The sequence below is a fragment of the Euprymna scolopes genome, chromosome 26 (genome assembly GCF_053919585.1).
Source record: "Euprymna scolopes isolate OS-2025 chromosome 26, ASM5391958v1, whole genome shotgun sequence".
NCBI lineage: Eukaryota > Metazoa > Mollusca > Cephalopoda > Sepiida > Sepiolidae > Euprymna > Euprymna scolopes.
The window spans coordinates 62,448,945-62,473,931 of record NC_136507.1 but is presented as its reverse complement, the minus strand read 5'-3'; the positions used below and the strand labels follow the sequence as shown (position 1 = coordinate 62,473,931).

The 24,987-nt window shown below is 35.6% G+C and overlaps 1 protein-coding gene across 2 annotated transcripts in view; it reads left to right on the top strand.

Moving 5' to 3' along the window:
- LOC145248115 (ADP-ribosylation factor-like protein 3) overlaps window positions 1–24,987 on the top strand; it is a 74,791-nt gene that overhangs the window by 6,000 nt on the left and 43,804 nt on the right. Inside the window, exon 1 of one of the 2 annotated variants that reach the window (XM_080109906.1) lies at window positions 17,482–17,975. The exons of the other annotated variant lie outside the window; for it this stretch is intronic. Coding sequence (XP_079966032.1) covers window positions 17,973–17,975 — 3 coding nt within the window. The 5' untranslated portion in view covers window positions 17,482–17,972. Of the gene's footprint in view, window positions 1–17,481; window positions 17,976–24,987 lie in introns of those variants that run through there. 2 annotated transcript variants of the gene reach the window in all.

Below are 24,987 nucleotides of genomic sequence, written 5' to 3'. Positions count from 1 at the left end.
TGGAGAAGTACATCTGAGGACTTATTATGTTTCATTTTTATCTTCACTGATACAACCAAGTCATCGAAGGATCCCAGTGATACAGAACAGAAGATGAAAATAACTCAGGGCAAGTTGTGAGAAAAATGTCTAGAAGACTTGCATACTGACCATTAGTGTCAGGCACATGGATGGGTTCATGAACACTCTGAGTGAGGCCATAAGTTATGGAGAAGGCGTGGCAGAACCTCCCCTCATCATCTGCCTTGTTTGAGTGGGTTAACCATTCCACATTGTGGACATTGAAGTCTCCACAGATGTGAATGTTAGCCAAAGGATGAGCAAACAGGATGTGGTCAATTTTCTCAGATATGCTCTTAAAGAATGTAACTCTGCTATTGTGGGGGCGATAGAGGGTAAATACAAATGCAATGGTGTTAGCAAATGCAACCCGGAAGCACATACAGAGTAAATTAGGGTCTTCTCTGGAGATGTTCCTACCACATGGAAAGCCATCTTTAATGTAGGCACATATTCCATGCCCATGGCGATCTTGGGTGTCAGATTTGGATGTTAAGTTAGAGTATCCTTTAATTACAAACTCATCTAGGGAAATGGTCAGTCCAATTCCAGTTTTGCTTAGGAATAATAGGTCCGGTTTAGTCTCCTGCAATTGGGTTTCAACCTCTGGAAGGTTAGAATGTAGACCCCTGATGTTGGAGAAGGAGACATTGTAGTGGGGGTCTATGTTGGAAGATGGAGTTCTGGGTTTATTCATGTATTTTTTTCTGGAGACTTTTCATGATGAAGTTTTTGGATTTGTGGAACAGGTCGACAGACTTGGTTATATCAGGATAGAGAGGGAAAGTAAGTGAGAAAAAGAAAGGAAGAATTTTTTTTTGTAGCACATGATAAGGTAAAGCCATAACAATTACTCACTAATATGGCATCGAGAAGTCCCACCAGAAGCTACTGCATGGTCCAGAATCCATTCACCAAATGGCAATACAGCAGCCCCAGTACTTTGCACCTGCTGATAGGACAGCTTACTTAGTGGTTAATCCAAGGTTTGTGTCTCAGACTATCAGGCGGATAACGTCAGCCCAGATAAAACGTTTACCTCCAGCACCCTTACTAGTGACATGACCACAAGGATAGACATAGAAACAAAAAATTTCCGACATCTCAGGCTACTGTTCATGCAATGCTCTCAATCTAGTCAGAAAAATCACTCATTGGAAATGAGGACTGAGGGACAAATAAGGAGAAGTGAAAATTACGGGAGCTGGCGATAACGCATCCACAATGTATTATCTACTTTCCATTAAAGAAAAATAATAATATTAAGTATTGTACTTAATTTAAGTCCAATTGACGTGTTGAAGGGAGAGTATGATGATAGATTCCCCTCTCAAACTGAAAATGAATAGATTTATCAGATCTATTTGATATATTAACACCGATTTTACAATTAATAAAACAATGAAATAAAGATATTGATTAAAAACTGAAAGAAATATAACAGCATTTGCATCTAAAAAAGAAAATAATTGTAAATTCACAATTTATCTGCTAAAAAACATCCGTCGTCACTGCAAACAAGGATTGACTTTTTTTTCATGTAAAGAACAAAACATGGTCCAAGATCATAATTCAATCTATTAAAAAAAATACAAAAAATCGGTGCTCCTTCATTATAATAGCGAATTCGAAATTCGAAATGTTGCATTTCAAGTAAAACCAATGGTATCTACTTAAATGTCATGTAGCAGTAATGAACAGATCAAAAAATTATGGAAAACGATAAAGTAGAGAATTAATTATTAATGAAACTATTTTTCGAAGACAATTACCGAAAGTTGAGTTTTGCTACAAAAAGAAACCGTAGAGGTCGAATCGTAACAAGGGAGGTAAATATTTTCTGAAAACTTAAAAAATCTTGGCAAAATTCAATTTTTGCTAATTGTCTTTAAAGACTATTTTCATTAATAATTAATTTTCTACCTTATCGTTTTTCATAATTTTTAGATATGTCCATTACTGTACAATGGCAATTAAGTGGCTACCATGGCTTTACTTGGAATTCAAACGAAAGAGAAAGAGGGTAACTGATTCAAGCCATTTGGTTTTTAGCACTTGTGGGAATCATTTTGTGATTCAACCACTACAATTTTTGTTGGCATATTGAAGTGGGCATGTACTAGTGTTTACATATATGTACAAGAGTTTGAATTACCTACTTGAGTGACTTTCAGTCTCTCTCTGTATAAAGGTTTCTCAGAATAATGACACAAGGATACTTCACCGTACAAGTAAATTCTGACCAAATATTTAAAATAACATTGTATTCAAAACTAGTGATGAGACGATTCTAATATTTTCCCTAATTCTGATAAAATTACCAATTCTGTTTTCACATCCCGATTCTGATGCAATTACTGATTCTGATTTTGATTCTTTGAGAATCTCTTAATACGTAATTGTAGAGTTGTTGGTGTTTTTTAAATTAGTTCTTTTTTTTCCAGGTTACTTAAAAATGCACATATTATGGGCATATATTTTTTGCAAACGTAAAACATACACTTTCGGAGTGATGTATAGATTTTAATGTATACTGGCAGTTTAAAATCAATAAATATTTATCATTTTATTTTTAGTACCAGCAATAGAAAATAATACAAGATAGGACCAAAAATAATAAACAATTAAAGGAATTGTTTTTGGCATCGGAAAATAGAAACTAATTTTTCTGATTCCAATACCACAAATTGTTCAGATTTTTCGATTTCTAATTCCAATTAATTGACTCACCAGTATGACAAACCCAAGTAAGGTCACCAAAATTCAGCAAAAAACTACAAAAAAGGCAAACTATAACATAATTAGCGGGAGGGGGGGTAAAATACACTTGAATATGATATTTTAATTTGTCCAAATTTCATATATATTATTAAAGAGTTGTGATTTCAAAAGTAAAAAAAAAATATTTGGGTGCCATCAGCTAGAATCGAAACTGAAAGCAAAACTCCAGCATTCAAAGCTGGTCATGTTAAGACTGTACCAACGTGACATGCAAATGAACTGATTAAAAATTAAAAATAAAAAATAAACTAAGATGAATGTACAACATGTTTAACAATTTTTTTAATTTTGATCCAATTTTGACTCCTTAAAAACTATTTTAACCGACTCATAAAAGACCGATCCATAAATCATTTGAGGCTCCTAGCACTGCTATGAGAATTTTAGTTTCGGAAAAGATAGAGTTTGAAAATATGGAGACAGACAGACAGACAGACATATAGCCTTTTATATATTAGACGAGGTGAAAAATTCTGCAGAAAAATTAATGTTTTTCATTTCTTTACTAGTTTAACGTTTTATAGGTAGAGGATAATCTTGATTGGACACTTGGATATCTGTGTGTCTCTTATAGAAATCAACTATTAACCCTAGAATGAGACCCCTTGGTTTCTGAGATCTTACATACTGAAGTAAAAATGCAAACTAAAAATGATATTTGCTACTGGAAACGAGTGACTAATTGAAGAATTGTTATTTGGAAGAAACAGCTTACCTTGCGTAATATTGTGTATAACATGGGAGGAATATAAATCGTGTATATCCCTATATATATAAAATTAACTCATTTTTTCCCCTGATTTTGACCTTAATAGCATTAAAAATCAAAGCATTTCATGCAAATGTAATATGCACAAACTGCAGCACAATATCTGAGATGTGTTATAGAATTATTACCTTTCCACTTCCTCGATAATCATAGATTCCTATATTTTTTCTGCTGAGAGTTCATTGCCAAAATCGGTTAAAATCAATGGAAGTAGTAAATTCTTTTCTCTCTAATTAATTCCTCCTACCCCCGTCACCACTTACACCATTGCGGGATTGTTCACAAGGGACATTTATGAAGGAACGCCAGTTTCGGTTTTCTGTACTTTGTAGTTGCTTAATAAATCTGGAATGGAATTTTACTAATGGGTGAAACGCACCATGGAATTAACCGATAGCGACATTCCCACAAACATTAATTCTTATCCAACGCTTACTTTTACGTTGCTTAATTACCATTTTTTTCCCAACATTTTTACACTAAAAAAAAAAAAATGATTCTTTATATTTCTTTTTCTATAAACTAAACATATAAAACATCATTTCCGTTTTATTTCGTTTTGTAGTTGCTTAAAAAAAACTGGAATGGAATTTTAACGTTCATGTTCGTTCTATGCTTTCTATTGGGTGAAACGCACCATGGACTTAACCGATTCAAAGGGTTATTTATGCCATTTTTTTTTCATTTTTCACTCCGTTCTTTTGTTTTTGTTCATCATTTTTTGCTTTTTGTTTTTCCGATTTCTTTTTCAAACAAGTTTTACATTTGTTCGCCGTTTTTTTTGTTTTTTTTTTTTTTTTTTTTGGTTTTTCCGATTTTTTTAAAGAAGTTTAACATCGTTTTTTTTTTTTGGAATACTTAAACAGGATTATTACTTCACTTATTCTTTACCATACCCCCTCCCCTTAAATACACTCACCTCCAAACACCCCTGCTAGTATAAAATATTCTGCAATGTCTTTACATGTATGAGTAAAAAGACGTTTGTGTGTATGGGGGGATGTTTTACATATACAACAAACAGCACATCTTTTGTTGTCGTGTCATCTTTTCTTTTTTAACGTGTTATATTACAAAACTGAGCTTATGGAAGCAAGAAAGAGACAAACAAAAATGTTGAGCTTAAACTTTTATTTAAAGTTAAAACAATCGTGAAACGAACTGCTGAATGTGTCAGAATATGTTGGTGGTGGCGGCGGTTGGACATCGTTAGGAATTCTGATCGGATGTTGATATGAACTCGGTGATGATCTGGTATTATTGTCAGGCTGTGGCAGGGACGACGGTGGCAACAGGAACGTGGTTTTGGTGTTCTGATGTCTGGAATACAGATGCTGTGGCGTCCGCTATGGCGACAGTGAAGAAGGAGTAGTCTTACAGGCTACTGTCTGGCAGCACAAGGAGGTTGGTGGCGACGGCAGAAGAGGAGTAATCTTAATAGCTGCTGTCGCTGATGGAGGTTTGGTAATGGTGACTGCTTCTACTGGCGGGACAAGCCTCGCTGTCTCACGAGCTGCGGTGATCTGGTGGCAGCAGCGGCGAAAGAGGGGTAGTCTTCAAGGCTGCTGTCCAGTATCATGAGTGAGGTGGCGGCTGCGGCGATGGCAAGAGTGTAGTAATCCTTATAGCTGTTGTCACTGATGAAGGGTTAATGGCTGCTGGATGTTGACAGAACAAAGTTCACAGCTTGATATGCTGAGCCGATCTGCCTGTTTGTTAAAAAAGCTGTGATATTTATACTCATGTTTCAGACATAGTTGTAGACAAAGGTGGCTTTCAGCGCTGGTCATCATTTTCATTTTTTATTTGTGTTTGTTTTTTGTGTTTTAATGTGCTGCCGGGAGTGGTCTGTTTGAGCTTTGTATTCGTGTGTTTTATCAATTTGAAGCTAAGAAAGTTGTGAATGTGTTTTAGTAGGCATCGTATTGTTATAGTGTTTTATAGGATAATTATTTGTGTTTATAAGCTGCCAGAGTTGTGTTTGCTGTGATGTTTGTGTTTTGTATTTTGATTTTTCTTTTGCTGTATGGCTGCCTCTGGCGGTTTTCTTTGTTGAGGTGAGTTGCGAGTTATTCCGTTGATGTGGGTATATAAAGAAATGGGCTTTGATGTTGCAGTGTGCATTTAGTGTGATCATTTATGTTGTATCAATGAACGGGGTTTGTCTTAGCGTCGCCATTGTTGTTACCATTACTGCTCCTGCTGGCTTCTGGTTTATTCATGTAAATATGGAGGGATATGCAATATAACAAACGCCAGACAATTTTAGTGATTTTATAATTCCACTAAAGTAAAATGAAACATGAAAATTACAGAAATATTTCAATGTGATGGAGAAATGAAATAGGAAAAAGCCAAAATTATTTATATGTTCATACTTTTTTCACAAGGGAGTCACTACTTATTAAGGCCCGAAGGCCATTCGAGGAGAAGGATTAATGAATGTACCGAGGTAACCAGGACAACAGTATAGTAATCGTTAGTGGTGAAAATTGGATAGAATTTGATTATTTAAGAGGACAACTGAACAAGAACTTTTTTACATTGTACTTCAAGACGACCATATTGTAGTCAGCTGGAAAACTTTGTTAATGGAATCTGTGTTTAGATTTAGGCACAGGCAAAGAGTAAGGGAAATTGTTGATAGTTGTTGTAGCTAGACGAGTGATTTTGTGAAGGTTTGGCAAGATGGAACCATAGATTGAAGCTCAGATGAGCACTTACTATCAAAATAAGGATAGAGCAAGGACAGACTCGAAAAGTCTTTTTTGTGGGAAAGAGGTTGCAGAGAAGAGAAAAGGGGCATCTCCTACAAAGTTTTGAAGCCGATTTTAAACTCTGTCAAGGCAGGACAGGTGGCTCTGAGCAGCTTCTGCCCAGATGTGGCAACAGTACTCCATTTTAGGATGTATCTTGCTCTTATACAAGTAGAGGAGTGCGTCAGGAGTGAGATAGCTTCTGAAATGGTAGAATGATGCAACCATTTTTCCAGCGACTTAGGCAACAGATTTGATGTAGGTTCTCCATTTCAGGTTAGGAGTGAAGATCAGACCCAGAAGCTTATCAAAGCAGGGAACTTCTTTGATATGAGAGTCATTCATATCAGTTGGGGCCAAGTGGGGATCATAGCTTTTATGGTGAGAATATAGAAGCTTAGTTTTTTAATTAACCAGCCACCTTTTTCACCATTGTACCAAGTACTCAAGATCAGAGGAGAAAGACTCAGAGAGATCTTGGTTGTTGTTGCCCCTTTGAAGTGTTGCCATAGATGGTAGTATCATCTGCATATATGTTGACGAAGGAACTTAAAATGTGCTTTGAGAGATCATTGATGAAGATAGGCAAATGAGTTAGGCCTAGGATGGATCTGTAGCAGTCTGGTGTAGGGTATAGAAGGAAATGCGTGTTCATCTCACGTTCGGGTGTCACCAATTTGTGGTGGTGGTGCAAAATAGGGAAAATGATTTGAATTGGGAAAGGAAAAATGAATTGCTTTGAGGAAGGAAAAAATAACGCGTCTACTTGAATTAAACGAACTAGGATTTATTTCGTGAAGAAACAAGTGAAAGAAAAGGGTACTACACGTGTTTAGTTTGGCATGTGTCTCTCGCTGTTTACTGGTGAGAAGGAAAGTCTATTGTCGTAGAGAGAGAAAGAGAGAAAGTTAATCCGGTTTGGTGTGTGTCTCTCGCTGTTAGCTGGTGAGGAGGAAAGTCTATTGTAGTATATAGAGAGAGAGAATGAGAAAAAATGAAAAAGTCAATCCAGGCCATGGAGATAGAAAACGTATAAAATGTATATACTGTCTGTTAGCTCGTGCCCCGTACATAGTAGCAGAGGACATGATGTGCGCGAGCGCGCACCTCCCGAAAGGAAGGCGGCTGGTTCGCCGAACCTCTCAGCTCGAGAGCTGGTCCGAAAAGGAAGATGCTGCTTATTGCTCTTGCTTTTATAATTGTTTCCAGTGGTCTTTTGCGCATGTGTGGGTTTCCTTTGAAAGGGGAAGTGACGTTGTCCTTGTGTGCATACGTTAGTGTGTGTGTGTGCATACACATGAATGTGAGTGTACGTACGCGAACGTGAATATATCTACTTGTGTGTACATGTGCACGTATGTTTGTGTGCGCGTCTGTATATGACAAGTAATATAGCTTGAGATGTGAACGCGTATTTTTGTGTGAGACTAGGAAAGGCTCCCACAGATCCTTGAGGTATACTAGCATTGATACTTTGAGCTTCGGACCTCTGCCCATCAACAACTACTTATGAAAGCCTATGCGAGAAAATGATTCAATGGTTGAGAGGAAATTTCCAGATATTCCACAGCTGGAAATCTTGTGTAGTAGATTTTTATGCCAACCCTATCAAATGCCTTAGATATGTTAAGAGGACGCTCCCCCTCATCGATAGATTCGCTGATCCTATGTGAAATTACAGTCAGTACATCAGTTGTAGATCTCACAGGAAGGAAACCATATTGCTTGTCATTTAGTAGGTTGTTTTGCTGAGGTATTTGACAATTTCCCAATTTAACACAGATTCAAGTAACTTACTCATAACACACAGAAGACTGTATTGAGATGTAGAAGACTGATCTCCTGTATTTTTAAATACTGGGGGCAAACTAACGTGATTTTCCAATGTGTTGGGAAATATTTCTCCTTTAAAAATCGATTGAACAGCTTTGCAAGAATTGGTGCTAGTTCCAGTTGTAGCTTTTTGAGTACTAAAACTGGCACATCAGAACCAGTTGCTTTGCTGGCATCAAGGATTTTGATGAGTTTGAACAGATATGTAGATATATATATTATTCCTTAATTGGAATTCATTTTTGAGATGAGCATTATATATATCAATTTTATTAATTTATTTTTATTTCGGACTATTAGTCTCATCTTCATTAGTTGTTGTTTTTCATCTTTTATTGGTTTGTTTATTCACAACGTTTCGGCCAACTATTCCTCTGGCCTTCGTCAGGTGGTAACAGCGACGGATAGGAACTTCGAATCTCCTAACTACATTCTCAGCCATCACTGCCATCCATAGTTGTTGTTGTCTCACCACATTTTGGCCAAGTAAACCTATGGCACGGTTTGGGTGGGATTGAAACCGCTATCTTCAGACAATGTTCATCTGGAACTGTAGAGATTCAACGTCTCTATCAATTGCGCCACGGGCCCCGTTGTGAATAAACAAACCAATAAAAGATGAAAAACAACAACTAATGAAGATGAGACTAATAGTCCAAAATAAAAATAAATACATATGTAGATGTCACTCAGATTATTTTTGGTCTTGGGAAGAAATTCAGGAGGTAGGTGGTCGTGATTGCATAGGGTTTAGTTTGCTGCATAGTTCTTTGTCAAGAGCTTGACTTTGTCAGATGCTGACGTAATCACCCCAGATCCATTGATGATAGTCAGGATAGGGGATACGCTGGACCTTGTTTGTTGTTTGCCGAAACTTACAGTTTTTGTTCTACTTTGGAATTGATGGACTGAGCATATGACTCTCACATAATAAGCTGATACTGCCATGTTTTTGGCTTTCATGGAAGCATTAGAATCTTCATTTCAAGAATAGTCTGAAGATTGTTTTGATAAAAAATTTCTCTAAATAAAAATCAGAAGAGATGGGTAAAATCTAGTGAGTGTGAAGCCCATTTAAGATCATGCCTTCTATTGATGAGACAATCACCAAAGTGTCCCTGCAGCTATTCCAATGAATCATTCTGCTAAAGCTACTGTTCATCCCTTACACAACCTCTTCATCTGCCCAAAACTTGTTATGGCATGGTTCCTGACTTAGGTAGTAATCCATTGTGGATGGCGTCTTTGAGTATAGTCAAGAATCACACTAACATTGACTATGAATTGGGTATAAAAGTTATGTTTTAGCGAAGGAAAATAACGAAACACATCAACAGTGGCATGCATGCATAAAACATGAAAATAAAATTAAACATTGAAAGAATAGAAGGGTCACCAGGTAGCAAGTGCTAAGTAAAACATCAACAGAGTGCCGTGGTGTGTATTTACTATACCAGCCATTTGTAAACTATTTCATATATGTGGCCTGTTGGCAGAAAACTGTGCTAAAAATAGTTACAACCCTTTTTCTAGTTTCGAACAGAAAAGAAAAATAAACACAAATCCAAACTATCCTTCATGAAACAAGAAGAAAAGACTGTAATTCCGAGCTGAAACGATTGTAAATGACAACAACTAACATTCAATACACCATACGCATTTGGGAAGACTCTTTGCTTCCTTGCCAAAAGCCGATTTGTGGCTGAAGTCTTCAGCATTTATGGAAAACTGTTTACTCAACAGCAGCATGCCCAATACATGAATAAATGACTAAAATTAATTTAAGCTGGTATTAATAATAATCAATGGTGTACTGAGTGTTAATTGTTATTATTTACAATCATTTCAGCTCGAAATTTTAGTTAAAAGTGAAGACAACGAAAGGAAGTCTCATTTTAATATTTAAAAACAACTTTATTTGTTATCCTCGTTAGTAGCATGTACAAGAGAGAGGAACAGGTTAGTAAGTGGAAGTGTTTTTGTGTAAAGATAGATTTAATATAGCCAGTTTATTGAGGAGAGAACAGCTCAGTCCACACATACACGGGAGGAAGGAGGCCAGTTAAAGGAGAAAGAAAGAGCCAAGTCTTCAGTGTATCTTAGTGTTGTAGTGGGTGTGTGTGTGGCAGTGTATCAACAAGAGCAATTCGGTAGCATGATAAACAGAGTTCGTTTGGGCACAACACGTGGAAACAAATGGGAGCTAGAAGGTGGCCATGTTGGGTTGTTATACTCACATTCGACTTAGGGCCAAAGCCCCAGGCTAATGTCTGCTGCCAGCTGAAGCCAGGAGGAAAGAGAAAGGTTTGTGATTTCGCCTTTTACCTACTCAGTCACGTGATTGAGAGCTAGTTTGTGATTGGACAAGCCAGGGAGAAAATGGATTTCAAATCTCGAGCCGCGAGAATTAGCTCCTGCCTGTGATTGTAGCGAGTTTCGACTGCTGCAGAAGTTTTTTCTTTTTGCTTCATGAAGAACAGGTTGAATTTGTGTACTTTTTCTTTTTTGTTCAAAACGAGAAAAGGCTGGTTACTATTTATAGCACATGGCAGTAATGACAGTTGTCTGCTGATAGGCAGCATGTATGACATTGCTTACAAATGGCCTGCGTAGCAAATACACACGATGACAAGAGTTTTGTGAATAACGAATTTGTGAGAAGCAAAATTTTATAAGGAAACATTTTTTTATACAATAGATAAAAATATAAAAGTTACTTTCGATCATGAAAATGTTTATGGTACAAACACGTATTGGATAAAGAAATTTGGATCAGCAGTTACAAGTCAATATGTTCATAGTATGACTATGCGTGTGTAAATAATATACATATATGAATATTAAACAACATGGAATTGTGTATGCATGTGCATTGGCTTACTGTAAGTGAACTAGTTTTTTTTAACTTTTATTTCTTTTGGAGAAAATCGAATATTTCATTTCATTTATTTTTTTTACTGCAAAACAAACAATTTTTTTATATTTTTCAGTCAGTTCTTTTAATAAATAAAACTTTTCACTGAGTATTTCCAAATATTTTAAAGTTAGCATTTTTCACGGCAGTTTTTTTGTTTTTTTTTACGATCGGTGAATTTTCAATATTTTAGGCGTAATTTTTTTCTTTGAAATATATTTAAAACTTCAAGTTTTTATTTTTTTAATAACATTTTAACTGTAAATAATTTACATAACGGGTTTGTTTTACTATACACATAGATTCGAAAAAGTTGTCAAAAAACAAATATATAACAAATAAATGTTATCAAAGGCAAGATAAGTTACTTTTCTACCAAACTGGATAAATTTTTAGTGTTTTTATTTAATGTAAAGTGTTTATTCGGCTCGAAAAACATACAGTGTTTACTGATGTATTTGAAAAATGCAAATGGCGGCACGCTGGCTGTTGCACACAGTAAGTTTGAGAAAATGAGTTTAAACAAAAAAATTATACAAAATACTGTTAGAAACTCGCTCAATATATGTTACCGTGACATAGGCGGACATATATTCGGTAGGTTTCTAACAGTATTTTGTATAATTTGTTTGTTTGAACTCATTTTCCCAAACTTACCGAGTTCAATAGCGAGCGTGCCAACATTTTTCTTTTTTAAAATATATCGATAAACATTGTATTAGTTTCGGAGCGTTTACACGTTTTAAAGTGAGTAAAACCACTAAAAACCTTTCCAGATAGGTAGAAGAGTAACTTATCTTGCCTTTGATAACATTTATTTGTTATATATTTGTTTTTTGACCACTTTCTCGAATCTATGTGTACGGTAATACAAACCCAAAATTTAATGTAACTTGAAAATAATATTCAAAATACACGTGCCTACACTGCACAAGCACCCTTATTATTATCATAATAATAATAGTAATAATAATAAAAAACTGGGGTAGATGACATCGACTGGCGCCACACCAACTAGTTGTGAAAGGTCAGGGAGGATGGAAAACCTGAAGTGAGAGAGTACTGAAAGTGTGCAGTTCAAATCTGTTACCTTGGGGAGGCATTTTGTTACCCAAACCCCAGGAAACACCAATGGCCGATGCCAACGAGAAATCAGTGACAATGGCTGTTGCGATAACATGCAATCATCTGCACAAGTGGTCAAGAGGTGGAGAAAACTGGAAATCTGGGGAGACTTGTTGTCACTTGGTCTCCAGGGAACACCACAGGTTACTGCCAATGAGCGATCACTGATGATAGCCTGTGAGACAACTAATACGCTACACATTTTGATGAAAAACATGGAAAAAAGATGGACATAGAAGAACAGGAAACCAAAACTTTAAATATAATTTCTGTATATAAAGCAATAGTTATTTAAATATTTCAACATATAATCTTGTGGACAAAACCCAGCTTCTCAATAAGGGGCACATAGGAACTAAAATAATCTCAGTCACGAAAGATTTCTCTTCACCGATCGAGGACAGAAAAGGTAAAGTGTAGCATCAAAACAGATACTACACTGTGATCTTGTTCCGAAGGCCAAAAAATAATTGTGTTTAATGTTTCTTTAATTGTTTGTTCCCTAAATTCATAATTCAGTTTTATCATTATTAAATTGTATATTGCTTTAAAATTACTTAATTTTACATAGATAATATTTATATTTTATATTGAATAAAGTTCAGTATTAATAAAGTATTAATCAAACTGTGTTCCTTTTTATTTTTAAAAACGTTTTATTGCACTTTTTCAAATGGCCCTCATATAATACTGACAGTCTGACAAATCTTACCTACATTGCCTGCAGACATTTTTCAGTTAACAGGCCTTCTTCTTACTCTCAGTGGCCGTGACTGAATTCGCGCAGACCTGAATTAATGACAACAAATAATTATATTTTGACCAATCAAAAAACTTTCTGAATTTATTCGAATTGGTCTTTGTGAGAGCTGTCAAAACCCTTTAAAATAGCTAGCTTTTTTTTTTCACTAAACAGTTGAGACCAAAAAATTCAGACAGTACTTTGTCTTCTTAATCGCCACAATCCTCAACTTACATATACATTGTCACTTTCATGCTCACACTTACAAAGCGTGACTGCTTGAAACCTTGAATATCATCTGCTTATTTCAAACAATTCATCAATTGAAATATTTCCAAACGATTATCACTGAACTATTTTCTAATATGATAAACAAAGAACATTAACTCCTATAAACAACTTTTAATGAATTATAATTTATTTAATCGAGCAAAGAAGTTTTGAATACGATTTTCCTGATCCCTGAAACTCACGGCTCATAATTAATGGATTTAGACTTTTTCTAATGTCTCAGCTAACAAATCCATTCTCTTTACATTTACTCTAAAAATATTTATGAACATTCTATGTGTTCCTATTGCTGTAAACCTTGTAGCGGTTGACAAACTATTTTATATATGTGGATCAATACTCTTTGCCAACGTGATTTGGCAAGACTGACCAATCGGTTTGCAGAGTACATTGATTGTTACTGTTCCCTAAAGGACTATTTTTAGCCCTTTGGAAACTCAGCTGATTTGGCCAGAGAGACACCAGCCAGTGATCAGAACAGATCTCTCTCACAGCACTCCTAACACCACTACTCACTGGCTACTCCCATCCGTCGCTCACCTACCTGACCATCAGCAGACGACACCTAGCCAGGCAGATTCCTTTGCCCTTTTTTTCTTTTCAGTTTGAGAAACAATCTCAAGGAGGTGTTTTGTTGTTTATGTGATTATTAATTAAATAATTATTAGGAGAGTAATGCACCTACGTTTCTTCTCCTATAACCTTCCATTTTAAAACATATATAAATTATCTCTTTTGTGAATATATGCCTTTGTTTACAGTATGACAATGTTGTAGGGGACTAGGATATATAAATACCCCAATCCCGTTACAAAATAATAATGAAACGAATGGGAATTGAAGGAAACAAAGACACAATTAATGGATAAGATAAATGTCGTTTATTTGCTGTTGAAAGAAATGAACATTTTAGTTATAACATGTCCGCGCGTGGGAAGAGAAATAAATGTTGTGGGAACATTGAGAATGGTAGTCCAGCGTGTAGACAAAGGAGAGGATATCAGAGTTGTCATCAGTTAGTAGTCAGCGACGCGAAGGTGTTCTTAGTGGCCAGTAGTAGGTGGAAAGAGAAAGGGTGAGAAAGCCTTTAGCTCGTGCTCCATACATAGTAGGAAGTGGGCGTGAGGTGCGCGTGCGCGTGCCGAAACGGCGCGCGGCTTGTTCGCCCAACCTCTCTAGTTGAGAGTTGGTTCCAAAGAGAAAGAAACAGCTTATCACCTTGTTTTTATACTCGTTTCCAGAGTGTATTTTGCGCATGTGTATTTCCTTAGAAAGCGGAAGTGACGTCGTCCATGTGCGTGATCGTGTTCGCGTGTGTGAGTACATGTGTGTACGTAAGTGTGTGTGTATATATACGTGAATTTGAGTGTATGTACGCGAACGTGAATAAGTGTACATGTGTGGACGTGGGCGCGTATGTTTGTGTGCGCGTATATATATGACAGCTTGAAATATGAATGTGTTTTGTGTGAGACTTGAAAAAGGCTCGTACAAATACTCCCCTTCCTAGGAAAAAAAAAATACATGCAGTGTATATATTTATGTATATATATATATATATATTTTTTTTTGTGAGTAATGTTTTCGGCAGTTGATTTTTTTGTTCTGTTTTTTTTTTTTTTTTTTTTTTTTTTTGCTGTTGGTGTGGTTGTTTGAAAAAAAACGTCAAAAAGAACGGAATGTCAAAAACGGAGTTTGTTCGTAAAAAAAAGTATTTACTTACGCGTGGAAAATGCGTTTACTCTTTTTTTTTTTTTTTTTTTGGCTGACATTTGTTGGTTTGGTTTCTGTTGTGTGTTGACATGTGCAAAGAGTTGCTTGGACAAAGAAGTGAATTGTTCCGCTTGGAAGGAAAATTTTTGTTTCGTGTTGACGGTGTCGTATGTGTGTCCAGTTGACGGTAGCTTCGCATGGTTCTGCGGTAATGTGTGCATCGTTTGGACGGGCGCTAGTCGCGCGTTTGTTCTTGTTGAACGGGGTCTGGTTACTGTTGTCTTCGCAAGTGAGTCTGCGGTAATGTGTGTACATTGTCTGTACGGGCGTTTGTTGTGTAGTCGTTCGTGGTTGCCGGTTGTCAACGAAACTTCCAAGTTTTGAGTTTATCCGCGTGCGTCGTGCATCTCAACTCGTATTGTTGATTCAACTTCTTCCTATGTGTTGATAGGGATGTCCTGTTTCTTTGTTGTTGCGTCTGCTTGTGCGGGAGGGAATTGCATAGGCCTATGTGATTTTGCTCCTCGCGTTTGTTGCAGGGTAATGTCAGGAAACTGTGACAATGTTTGTCAAGCTCGAATTTGTTTTTAAATTCGATATGAAAGTCGACAACTCCGTGTTCGTTTTTTTTCTTTTTTTTTTTTTTTTTTTTGCAGAGTCTGACGAGGGTTCGTCATTGTAGTTGGTAGTAGCTATTTCTGTGGGTAGTGGTTTGGTTCGCTTGGTTTTCTTTGTTGAGAAGTTCGTTTTTTTCTTTATCAAATAAAACGCGCGTCTCCCTCAAAACAATTAATCTCAAAACGGTAGGGTCGCCATGCTTGTTCGTTCCCAGTCAGTCGGGCGCCAGTTTGTTGTGGACTTGTGGCATAGGAGGAAATGCGTGCTCCTCTCGCGTTCCGAGGGAAAATGAATTGTCTCGAGGAAGAAACGAACGACGTGTTAAATTGAATTAAACGAACAGGAATGTCTTTGGTGAAAGAAACAAGTAAAAGAAAGGGTACCACACGTGGTTAGTTTTGCGTGCGTCTTTCGCTGTAAGCTGGTGAGAAAGAAAGTTTATAGCTTGGCGTGCGTCTCTCGTTAAGTGGTGAAGAGGAAAAGTTTATACCTTGGCGTGCGTCTCTCGTTAAGTGGTGAAGAGGGAAAGTTTATCTTTGTAGAGAAAGAGTCTGTGTGTGTATGAGTGCTTCATTCAACCCCATCCATTTCATTTAAATAACGGGGTCACCAAATTTGTAGGGGACTAGGATATATAAATACCCCAATCCCGTTACAAAATAATAATGAAACGAATGGGAATTGAAGGAAACAAAGACACAATTAATGGATAAGATAAATGTCGTTTATTTGCTGTTGAAAGAAATGAACATTTTAGTTATAACATGTCCGCGCGTGGGAAGAGAAATAAATGTTGTGGGAACATTGAGAATGGTAGTCCAGCGTGTAGACAAAGGAGAGGATATCAGAGTTGTCATCAGTTAGTAGTCAGCGACGCGAAGGTGTTCTTAGTGGCCAGTAGTAGGTGGAAAGAGAAAGGGTGAGAAAGCCTTTAGCTCGTGCTCCATACATAGTAGGAAGTGGGCGTGAGGTGCGCGTGCGCGTGCCGAAACGGCGCGCGGCTTGTTCGCCCAACCTCTCTAGTTGAGAGTTGGTTCCAAAGAGAAAGAAACAGCTTATCACCTTGTTTTTATACTCGTTTCCAGAGTGTATTTTGCGCATGTGTATTTCCTTAGAAAGCGGAAGTGACGTCGTCCATGTGCGTGATCGTGTTCGCGTGTGTGAGTACATGTGTGTACGTAAGTGTGTGTGTATATATACGTGAATTTGAGTGTATGTACGCGAACGTGAATAAGTGTACATGTGTGGACGTGGGCGCGTATGTTTGTGTGCGCGTATATATATGACAGCTTGAAATATGAATGTGTTTTGTGTGAGACTTGAAAAAGGCTCGTACAATGTCTCTTGTTTTTCTCACATTTGAATATAAAACCTGCAAATATTTTTCACTGAAAATATTTCTCTGAACCCGGCTCATCAAAAAAATACTTCTCTCCTTACAAAACACCTTAAAGTAAAACCCCCCAAAGCCTGCCGTGAACATATCCCTAAAAACTAATGACTTCTACTCCATAGGCAAAGTTAGATACAAGATCGTTTTTTTTTTAGGGGGGGGGTTATGTGAGGGATATCCAGTTTCCTAAATAGGGAACTCTGGATGGGCGCAAAATAATAATTGCCTCAGTCAAGAAGGATTTTTGTTTCTTTGACTGACGACAGAATCGTTACTGCAGCCGGATCCTAGCCAGAAGACATGTAGCAGTTAACAAACTATTTACTATAAGCAGATCAATGCCCGGTGTCAAAGTGATTCGGCCACACTGACCAATGTTGGCAGGGCGCATTGATTTGAGCTGTCCCCTTAAGGACTATTTTTTAGCCCTTTGGGATCTCACCTAGAGAGACGCTAGCAAGCGATCTATACAGACTTCTCTCACTCACCCCTCTCACTGCTACTTGTTGACGGCGGCAGTCTGATGCCAGACGACACCTTCAAACAGACATTTACACTTTCTTTCTTTCTCTGCAGTCTGAGATACAATCTCGCCTTTTCTACATAAACCCTTTATTATTGTTTTGTTAAAAGCAATGTCATTTGGCCTTGTGTTTATTTAAGTAATTATTAGGAGAGAAATGTAGTGCATTTCAAATGCACAACATTTCCCTCCTATACACATACAAGTAAATCAGCTTTTTGAAAAATAACATTTATTAATTAATTAAAATATCGATTGTAATGCAGTTATTATTTAAAAATTCGCAAATGAAACAATGCGAGTAAATTTAAAAAGAAGTTCATAAAAAAAATAAAAATTCATTTCAGGAAAGAAGTTCGCGTTTAGATATGAGAAGTGAAATTTTGCTACGAGATTTTACGTGTTTTCAATATCGTGACGTCACATAGTAACGGATTCGAGGAGATTATTTACAATGGTGAGTATCTGTCATCTTTTCGCTTCTTATTGATTGCTTTTTATATTCCTATTTATTTTTTCTTTCAAATTTTTTTTATCTTGAACTTGCTAACAGATACCTTAATCTATTATTTCATATAATTTAAATATCAGTTAATACTTTAACGTCTTTTCCTAGTATTAATATTTCTTTTTTCCCCCTCAGCTTCAAAGGGCAAAGTCGTTGCTCGTCCGATAAAATTCATGTTTTCTTTTTTTTATTTATTTCTGAAACAACAGGTTTCAAATCTGAAGAAAAGTGTTTAATTGAATGTTTTTATAAATATATATTGTTTATAATGAAGAAATATGAAATCGGCGTAATTTCAGGACACTTTTTTTTTTTCAGATTTTTTTGTAAGACAATTCCACATACCTGTGTTTTAGCGACTCTTTTTATTGCTTTTATCACTAAATAAAAAAGAGACATCTTACAATATCTACAACAAAATGAAAACGTGGCCAAAAACATGTTACCAAAAGCCAAATTACTTGGATAATTTTTTTTTGGTGATCATCATGCAGATTGACCCGTGCTGAAATAACGCGATTATTTAAAAAAAAGCCATTCTTAACATGGGGAGGGGAGGGTGTTTGGACCTATTCTGTACTTGAACCTTACAATTGAATAAAAACATATAAAACTTTAAACTTGGAAATACGATTTTAAAAAAATAGCGCGGATCAGTCTGCACTACTGCGGTGCTGCACTGCTGCAGTTGCAGTAGTAACGTTTTGTTTTTTTTTTTTGTGTGTGTGTGTGTGTTTTGGCCACTTTTCCGGTTCATTGTTTATAATGCAAAATGCCCCCCCCCCCAAAAAAAAACACTAAACGAGCATACAAAATTAATTTGCACGGTGGACTAATGTAACTTGTTCCTATCCCACGGGACAGAGTTGGACACCAGGGTCGTTTTTTAACGTGGAGAAAGGAACAAAAATAAAAATCGTCTCGGTCGTGAAGGATTTCTCCTTCACTGAGAGAGAACAAGAAATTGAAGTGCAGCAGTGCAGCACTGCAGCAGCATCTAAAGAACAGATACTAGACTTTGATCTTGGCCCGAAGGCTAACTTGTTATCGCTATGAAAAACAAACAAAACTAATAGTTAAAATATGGCGACCTCTTTTGGAGTCATCGTCTTCAAGATAGCCTAAAATATAATTTTATAAATTATTTTAATTAGTATTATTTATATCAATTTATTTATTGCGGACTATTATTCTAACTACTAATAAAAGGTGAGAATAATAGTCCGCAATAAATAAATATAATTTTATAAATGTTTGGTGTTTGTATTTAACCCTCAGCCTCTTTCAACCCGATAAAATCCAGTAAAGAAATTTTTGGTGCTTGTTAAAATAGTCGACAGGTCGATTTTTTTAATATGTGGTTTTAAGCAAAAAAACACTACTTACTTGTCATGTCGAAAATAGGGTAAATTTTTACTTGCTTTCCAACTTAACAATCACCTTTAAAATTACGCCTTTTATAGGTTTTCGATTATGCCAAAAATATGCGCGCTTGCGCGAACACCAATGCCCACCAGTAATCTAATTCTCTATGTTATAAGTGGTGGTGGGCCCCACCACTTATAACATAGGGAATTAGATTACTTAATATCCGGGTGCGATATTCGTTTTCAGCATACTCGAAAACCTGCAAAATTCATCATTTTAAAAGTGATTGTTAAGGTGGAAAGCAAGTAAAAATTTACCGAAAATAGTAATATATCCAAAAATTACGAAAATTCATTGCGTAGAAAATTATTTATAGTTAAAAGTAATTTTTATGAAAAATTGGGGGAAATGGCATTTCCTTGGATGTGAACACCTTGAAAATTGCAAATACACGGGGACATACTTATCTCACTTTTCAGGGCCAACGTTTTCTTTTACCCAATAGCGATAGACTTTTCTTTTTTTTTTTTTTTTTTTACTAAAAATACAAGAACAGTTATTCTACTCGATGAATTTTCGTAATTTTTGGATATATTCCTATTTTCGACATGACAATTAAGTACTGTTGTTTTTGCTTCAAACCACATATTTAAAAAATTCGACCTGTCGACTATATCTTAATAACAAACACTCTTTTACATAATTGAACCAAAACAAACTGACTTTTGCAAACCTTTACCTAAAACAAAGCTAAAGGTTAAAAAAAAAAAGTTTGTTTTGAATTCTGTAGAAGTACCATTTATTTTGTGTAATTAAGTTCAACCTTAAAAAAAATACAGAAAAAACTTTATGGTGTATGTACCCGTCATGGAACGAAAATATATTCCAAAAATCATGTAAATTGATCAAGTAGTTTTTTAACTAAGAAAATCAAATTTTATTAGGAAACGAGACATGGTTTGGATCCGCTATGTTGTTTTAAATAAAGAGCAACAACTCAATTCGAACTACACAGATAAGAATCAACCTTGTAATGGCTACAATTTATTATTAAAATTGCTAAAAATCGTAAAAAATGATTTTCTGGTTAAAATTAAGTTCCATCTGTCTTTGTTTACCTCCTTTGTCAGCTGATATTTGTACTTCACATTGAATGCCCTGAAAAAGTCATGTCTGATTAATATTTACAAATGTTTGAATATGCAAGCAAACTTGGCTGTTTTTCATAATAGTAATATTTTAAAACTAGTAAACATTAATCAGTGACTTCTCCAGAGCATTCATCGTGAAGCACAAATATCAGTAAAATTTTACATTAAGACCCGTCTCACGTTCGTATATAACAAAATATTGTTTCTGTAGATTTCGGTGTGCTAAAAACGAATCTGCAAACCGTTTCCGCCACAAAAAAAATAAATAGTTTTCATGATATGAAGAAATTACTTTTTCGAAAAGTGGGTGATCACTTTTTGATGTAAATTTAACTTAAAATGAGCACCCACTTTCTGGCCACCTGAGAGAGGGGGCATTTTCTTTTTAGTGTTTATTGGCGAAAAGGTTTTTTCGATTTTTTTTGTGTTTTCATCTTTCAATAAAGACACGAGGAAATTAATAAATAAAGAAAAATCGGTATTATTTTACTTTAAGGCTCGTCTCCCATTCGTATAGAAAAAAAATTTTTTTTGTAGTTTTCGGTGTGCTTTAAAAGAATATGGTAACCGTTTCCGTCGCAAATTTATCGTTTGTATGGTATTAACCCCTTAAGTCTGGGACTATTTTCCATTTCACAGCCCGGCCTTCGTTTACGCTACGCGCAAGCATAAAAAAAGGTTGCTAAATGTGCACTCGCGTACCAAACTGCCTTATCACAGTGTAGTATTGGCGAAAATTTTAAATTAGACGAAAAACAAGTAGTTTTCCAAATATGAAGCCATGTAATTCTATGTTATCACGGCTGGCCATTTTTTGTATGCGCAAGCGCATTAACCCCTAAACTTGGGACTCTTTTCCATTTCACAGCCTAGCCTTCGTTTACGCTACACGCGAGCATGAACAAAGACTGTTAAATGTGCACTCGCATACTAAACTGCCTTATCACAGTGTAATATTGGCGAAAAATTAAAATTTGACGAAAAACAACATGCGCGTACAAAATGGCCACCCCTGATAACATATAGAATTACATGGTTTAATATTTGGAAAACTACTTATTTTTCATCGAATTTTAATTTTTCGCCAATATTACACTGTGACAGGGCAGTTTGGTACGCGAGTACACATTTAAAAGTCTTCGTTTATGCTCGCACGTAGCATAAACAAAGGCTAGGCTATGAAATGGAAAAGAGTCCCAAATTCAGTGGTTAATACCATGCGAAAGAAATCAAACAAAAAACTTTAGCCAATAAACACACAAAAAAATGCCCCCTGTTTCAGGTGTCCAGAAAGTGGATGCTTATTTTAAGTTAAATTTATATGGAAAAGTGATCACCCACTTTTCGAAAAAGTACTTTCTTTATATCATGGAAACTATTTTTTTGCGACGGAAACGGTTTGCAGATTCGTTTTTAGCACACCGAAATCTACAAAAACAATATTTTGTTATGTACGAATGTGAGATGGGCCTTAAAGTAAAATAATACCCAAATATCAGTGTATGAAGAATGTAAACACAGATGGATGTAACTTGATTTTAACTGATTTTTAAACTACCATGTGATTTTTGGAATATGACATTTTTGTTGCATGACAGGTACGTAACGATTTTTGTATTTTTCTTTTTTTTTTGTTTTTGTTTTTAATTAGGTTGAACTTTGGACATGCACCATGTTTTCTAGCCCAATTATAACATGATATTAAATTTTCTCGCTCACTCATTCTTATTCCGTATTTGTGACTGTTGACTGCCATCAATAAGCTGCTTCGCCTGCACCAAACTGTCATAATTAGAAAAGAAAAGAGAAGTAACATAAATTCTTTTTCAAGAAAAATTTTATAATTAAAAGTTATGGTTAGCTGGAATAATTCTTCTTAGAAATTTGGGAAGAATTTAAAGTGAAAATTAAATATCAAATAAAAATGGAAGAATTCAAATTAAAAAAAAAAAAAAAAGACTTAAAAGTTATGGTTAGCTGGAATAATTTTTTTTAGAAATTTGGGAAGAATTTAAAGTGAAAATTAAATATCAAATAAAAATGGAAGAATTCAAATTAAAAAAAAAAAAAAAACTTAAAAAAATAACTATTTTTAGTGTGCACTCATTTAGATCAGTTTAGAATAAAACAATTTACATTACACTTGAAACATTGTTTATAACTGTTTGGGACAAGAGAAACGGTTCACTGATGGCGGTCCATGGCCACAAATTCGGAATAGAGGCGTGTGGGTGAGAAAATTCAATATCACCTATGTCAAATCACCGCCTTCATTTTAGTAAACGGCAGAAACAGACACATGACTGACAATTCTTGAAGTCACCCTGCACATGCGTGCTTAACAACTTCCGTTTTATTTTTATCACAATCAAGGGAATATGCACAAAATTTGGTTTTTACAAATAAGCAAAAACAACAGTCTTTTGCTTTCGAACAGAAATTAATATAAACATAGTCAATGAAAATCGAAAACATTTTTGACTGTGAGAAGTACGGTTGAGAATTAATATTAGTTATTTGTTTGCTTATCTGCAGCGTTTCAGTAGCTGATTTTGCAGTGAGAGGTTAGTTCTGTGCAGTTCTCTTTGAGAATGGGTTAGTTTATTGCTAATCGCCTAAGGCGCCCTTACTAGGAATGATGACGGGGCTGTCCAGGCACATTTAGCAGGTCAGAGTGTCCATCCTCAGGGGCACTAACTTCTCAATCCCACTTTCCGCCCCTGGTTTAACAGTTCTTGCATTGGGAGAGAACTAAATACTACCTCCTGAAGTGCAACTTTGATGCTCACAGTCAAGTGGACTGAGCCCAGCAGCTGAAGGGTTTCAGCAGCAGTAGTTCAACAACTTGCTATAAAATAACAAAACTTATAACAACAAATTTTCTTTTGTTTTTTGTATTTTTTCATAGTTATTTTTTTTTTATTAAATAAAAAGTTACTCAACAAACTAAACTTACAGTTAAAATTGTATACACTAAAAAGTAAATCACAAACAAGAATAAGAACTATTAATCAAAAATGGGAAAACGTCAATAGCATCTCAGAAATGTCATAACACACCTTAAATAATTAACTAAAAAAGAATATGAGAAGAAAAATGGTGAGGCAAATAATAATTAATAAAAATGACCTTTTTTGAAACCAACATGTGAATATAAGTTTCATCGGATGTTCTGGTGGCTCGGCAGGCTGAGAGTAGGCTCAAAGTGTTTCTACAAATAGTGGTGATGGAGAGGTGCTTATAAAGCCAAGCCATATTGTTAGATATTGGCAGGCAACCCCAGGAAGAAAAAAACATTTGATGGGTGCACACATGCAAATGGATTCTATGTGAAAAATTCAGGACTTTCCACCATTGTCTAACAGAATGCATAATTTGACCCCAAAATATGTGAGAGAATATTGGCCAAAGTTTGAAACAATAAACAAAGGAAATATTAAGCATTCCAATAGGAAAAGAATGTTTTGATAAATAAAATTGTCACTGAGAAAAAGGCAGTCAGTCGGTCAGAGAGAGAGAGAGAGAGCGAGGCTGCATCACCATTTCTTCACCACCCGACATCTGACACAACCATGTATCACACCCCTCCCCATCTCACATGCCTTCCAGAAACGTCAAAACACAGAGTAATAGTTTATCATCAAAAGTTGATTTGTTGGTGTGAAATAAAAGTAATTTATTTTTGTAGATACACTGTGTTGTGATTTTTTTTACTTCACTGTCAGTGTGTGTATATATTTGTACTAATGACAAAAGTAGATGTTAACATTTATATAGACTGGACAATTGCATTCTGAGGAACCGGCTACAGCAAATATGTAACAATGTTGGTCCCTGGTGTGACACGGCATTAATATTACTAGGCTGTTGAAAAAGCTGCACGTGGTGGGGACCTATTGCTCTACTTGTTTTCATGGCGATCATAATTTGTTATAGATTTATAGCAGGTTGGTTCAATTAATAATGAAATGATTAAATTTAATTTTCAAAATCCTATTTAAAAAGAATTTGGTAAAACAAACCTGCATAGTTTAAAAAAGGGAGGGATGAAAGTAAAAAAACCCAAAAAACTTGTAGCAATATGTAAAATCTCTAAACCAAACGTACAAACTTTAATCGAAATATTTTTGATTAACAATTTCTCAGATTATTAACCAAACTTTACGTTTGTGAATTTTTGAGATGAAGATTGATAATTCATATTATTTGGATTCTTTAGATTACTGTTCTCATCTTCAGTGTTATTTTCACAAGGTTCACAAATTCAATAAGATACACCTGAAGAAGGTCAGAAGTTATATCATCCAAAACGTTGTGAAAATAAAACTCAAGATGAGGACAAGTCGAAAGAATCTGAATAATACAATTTTTTTTTTTTTTTGGGTAATCGTGTCTGCATCTTCCAGCAGTTTACCTTAACCTCCAAGAAGATGCTGATGGTC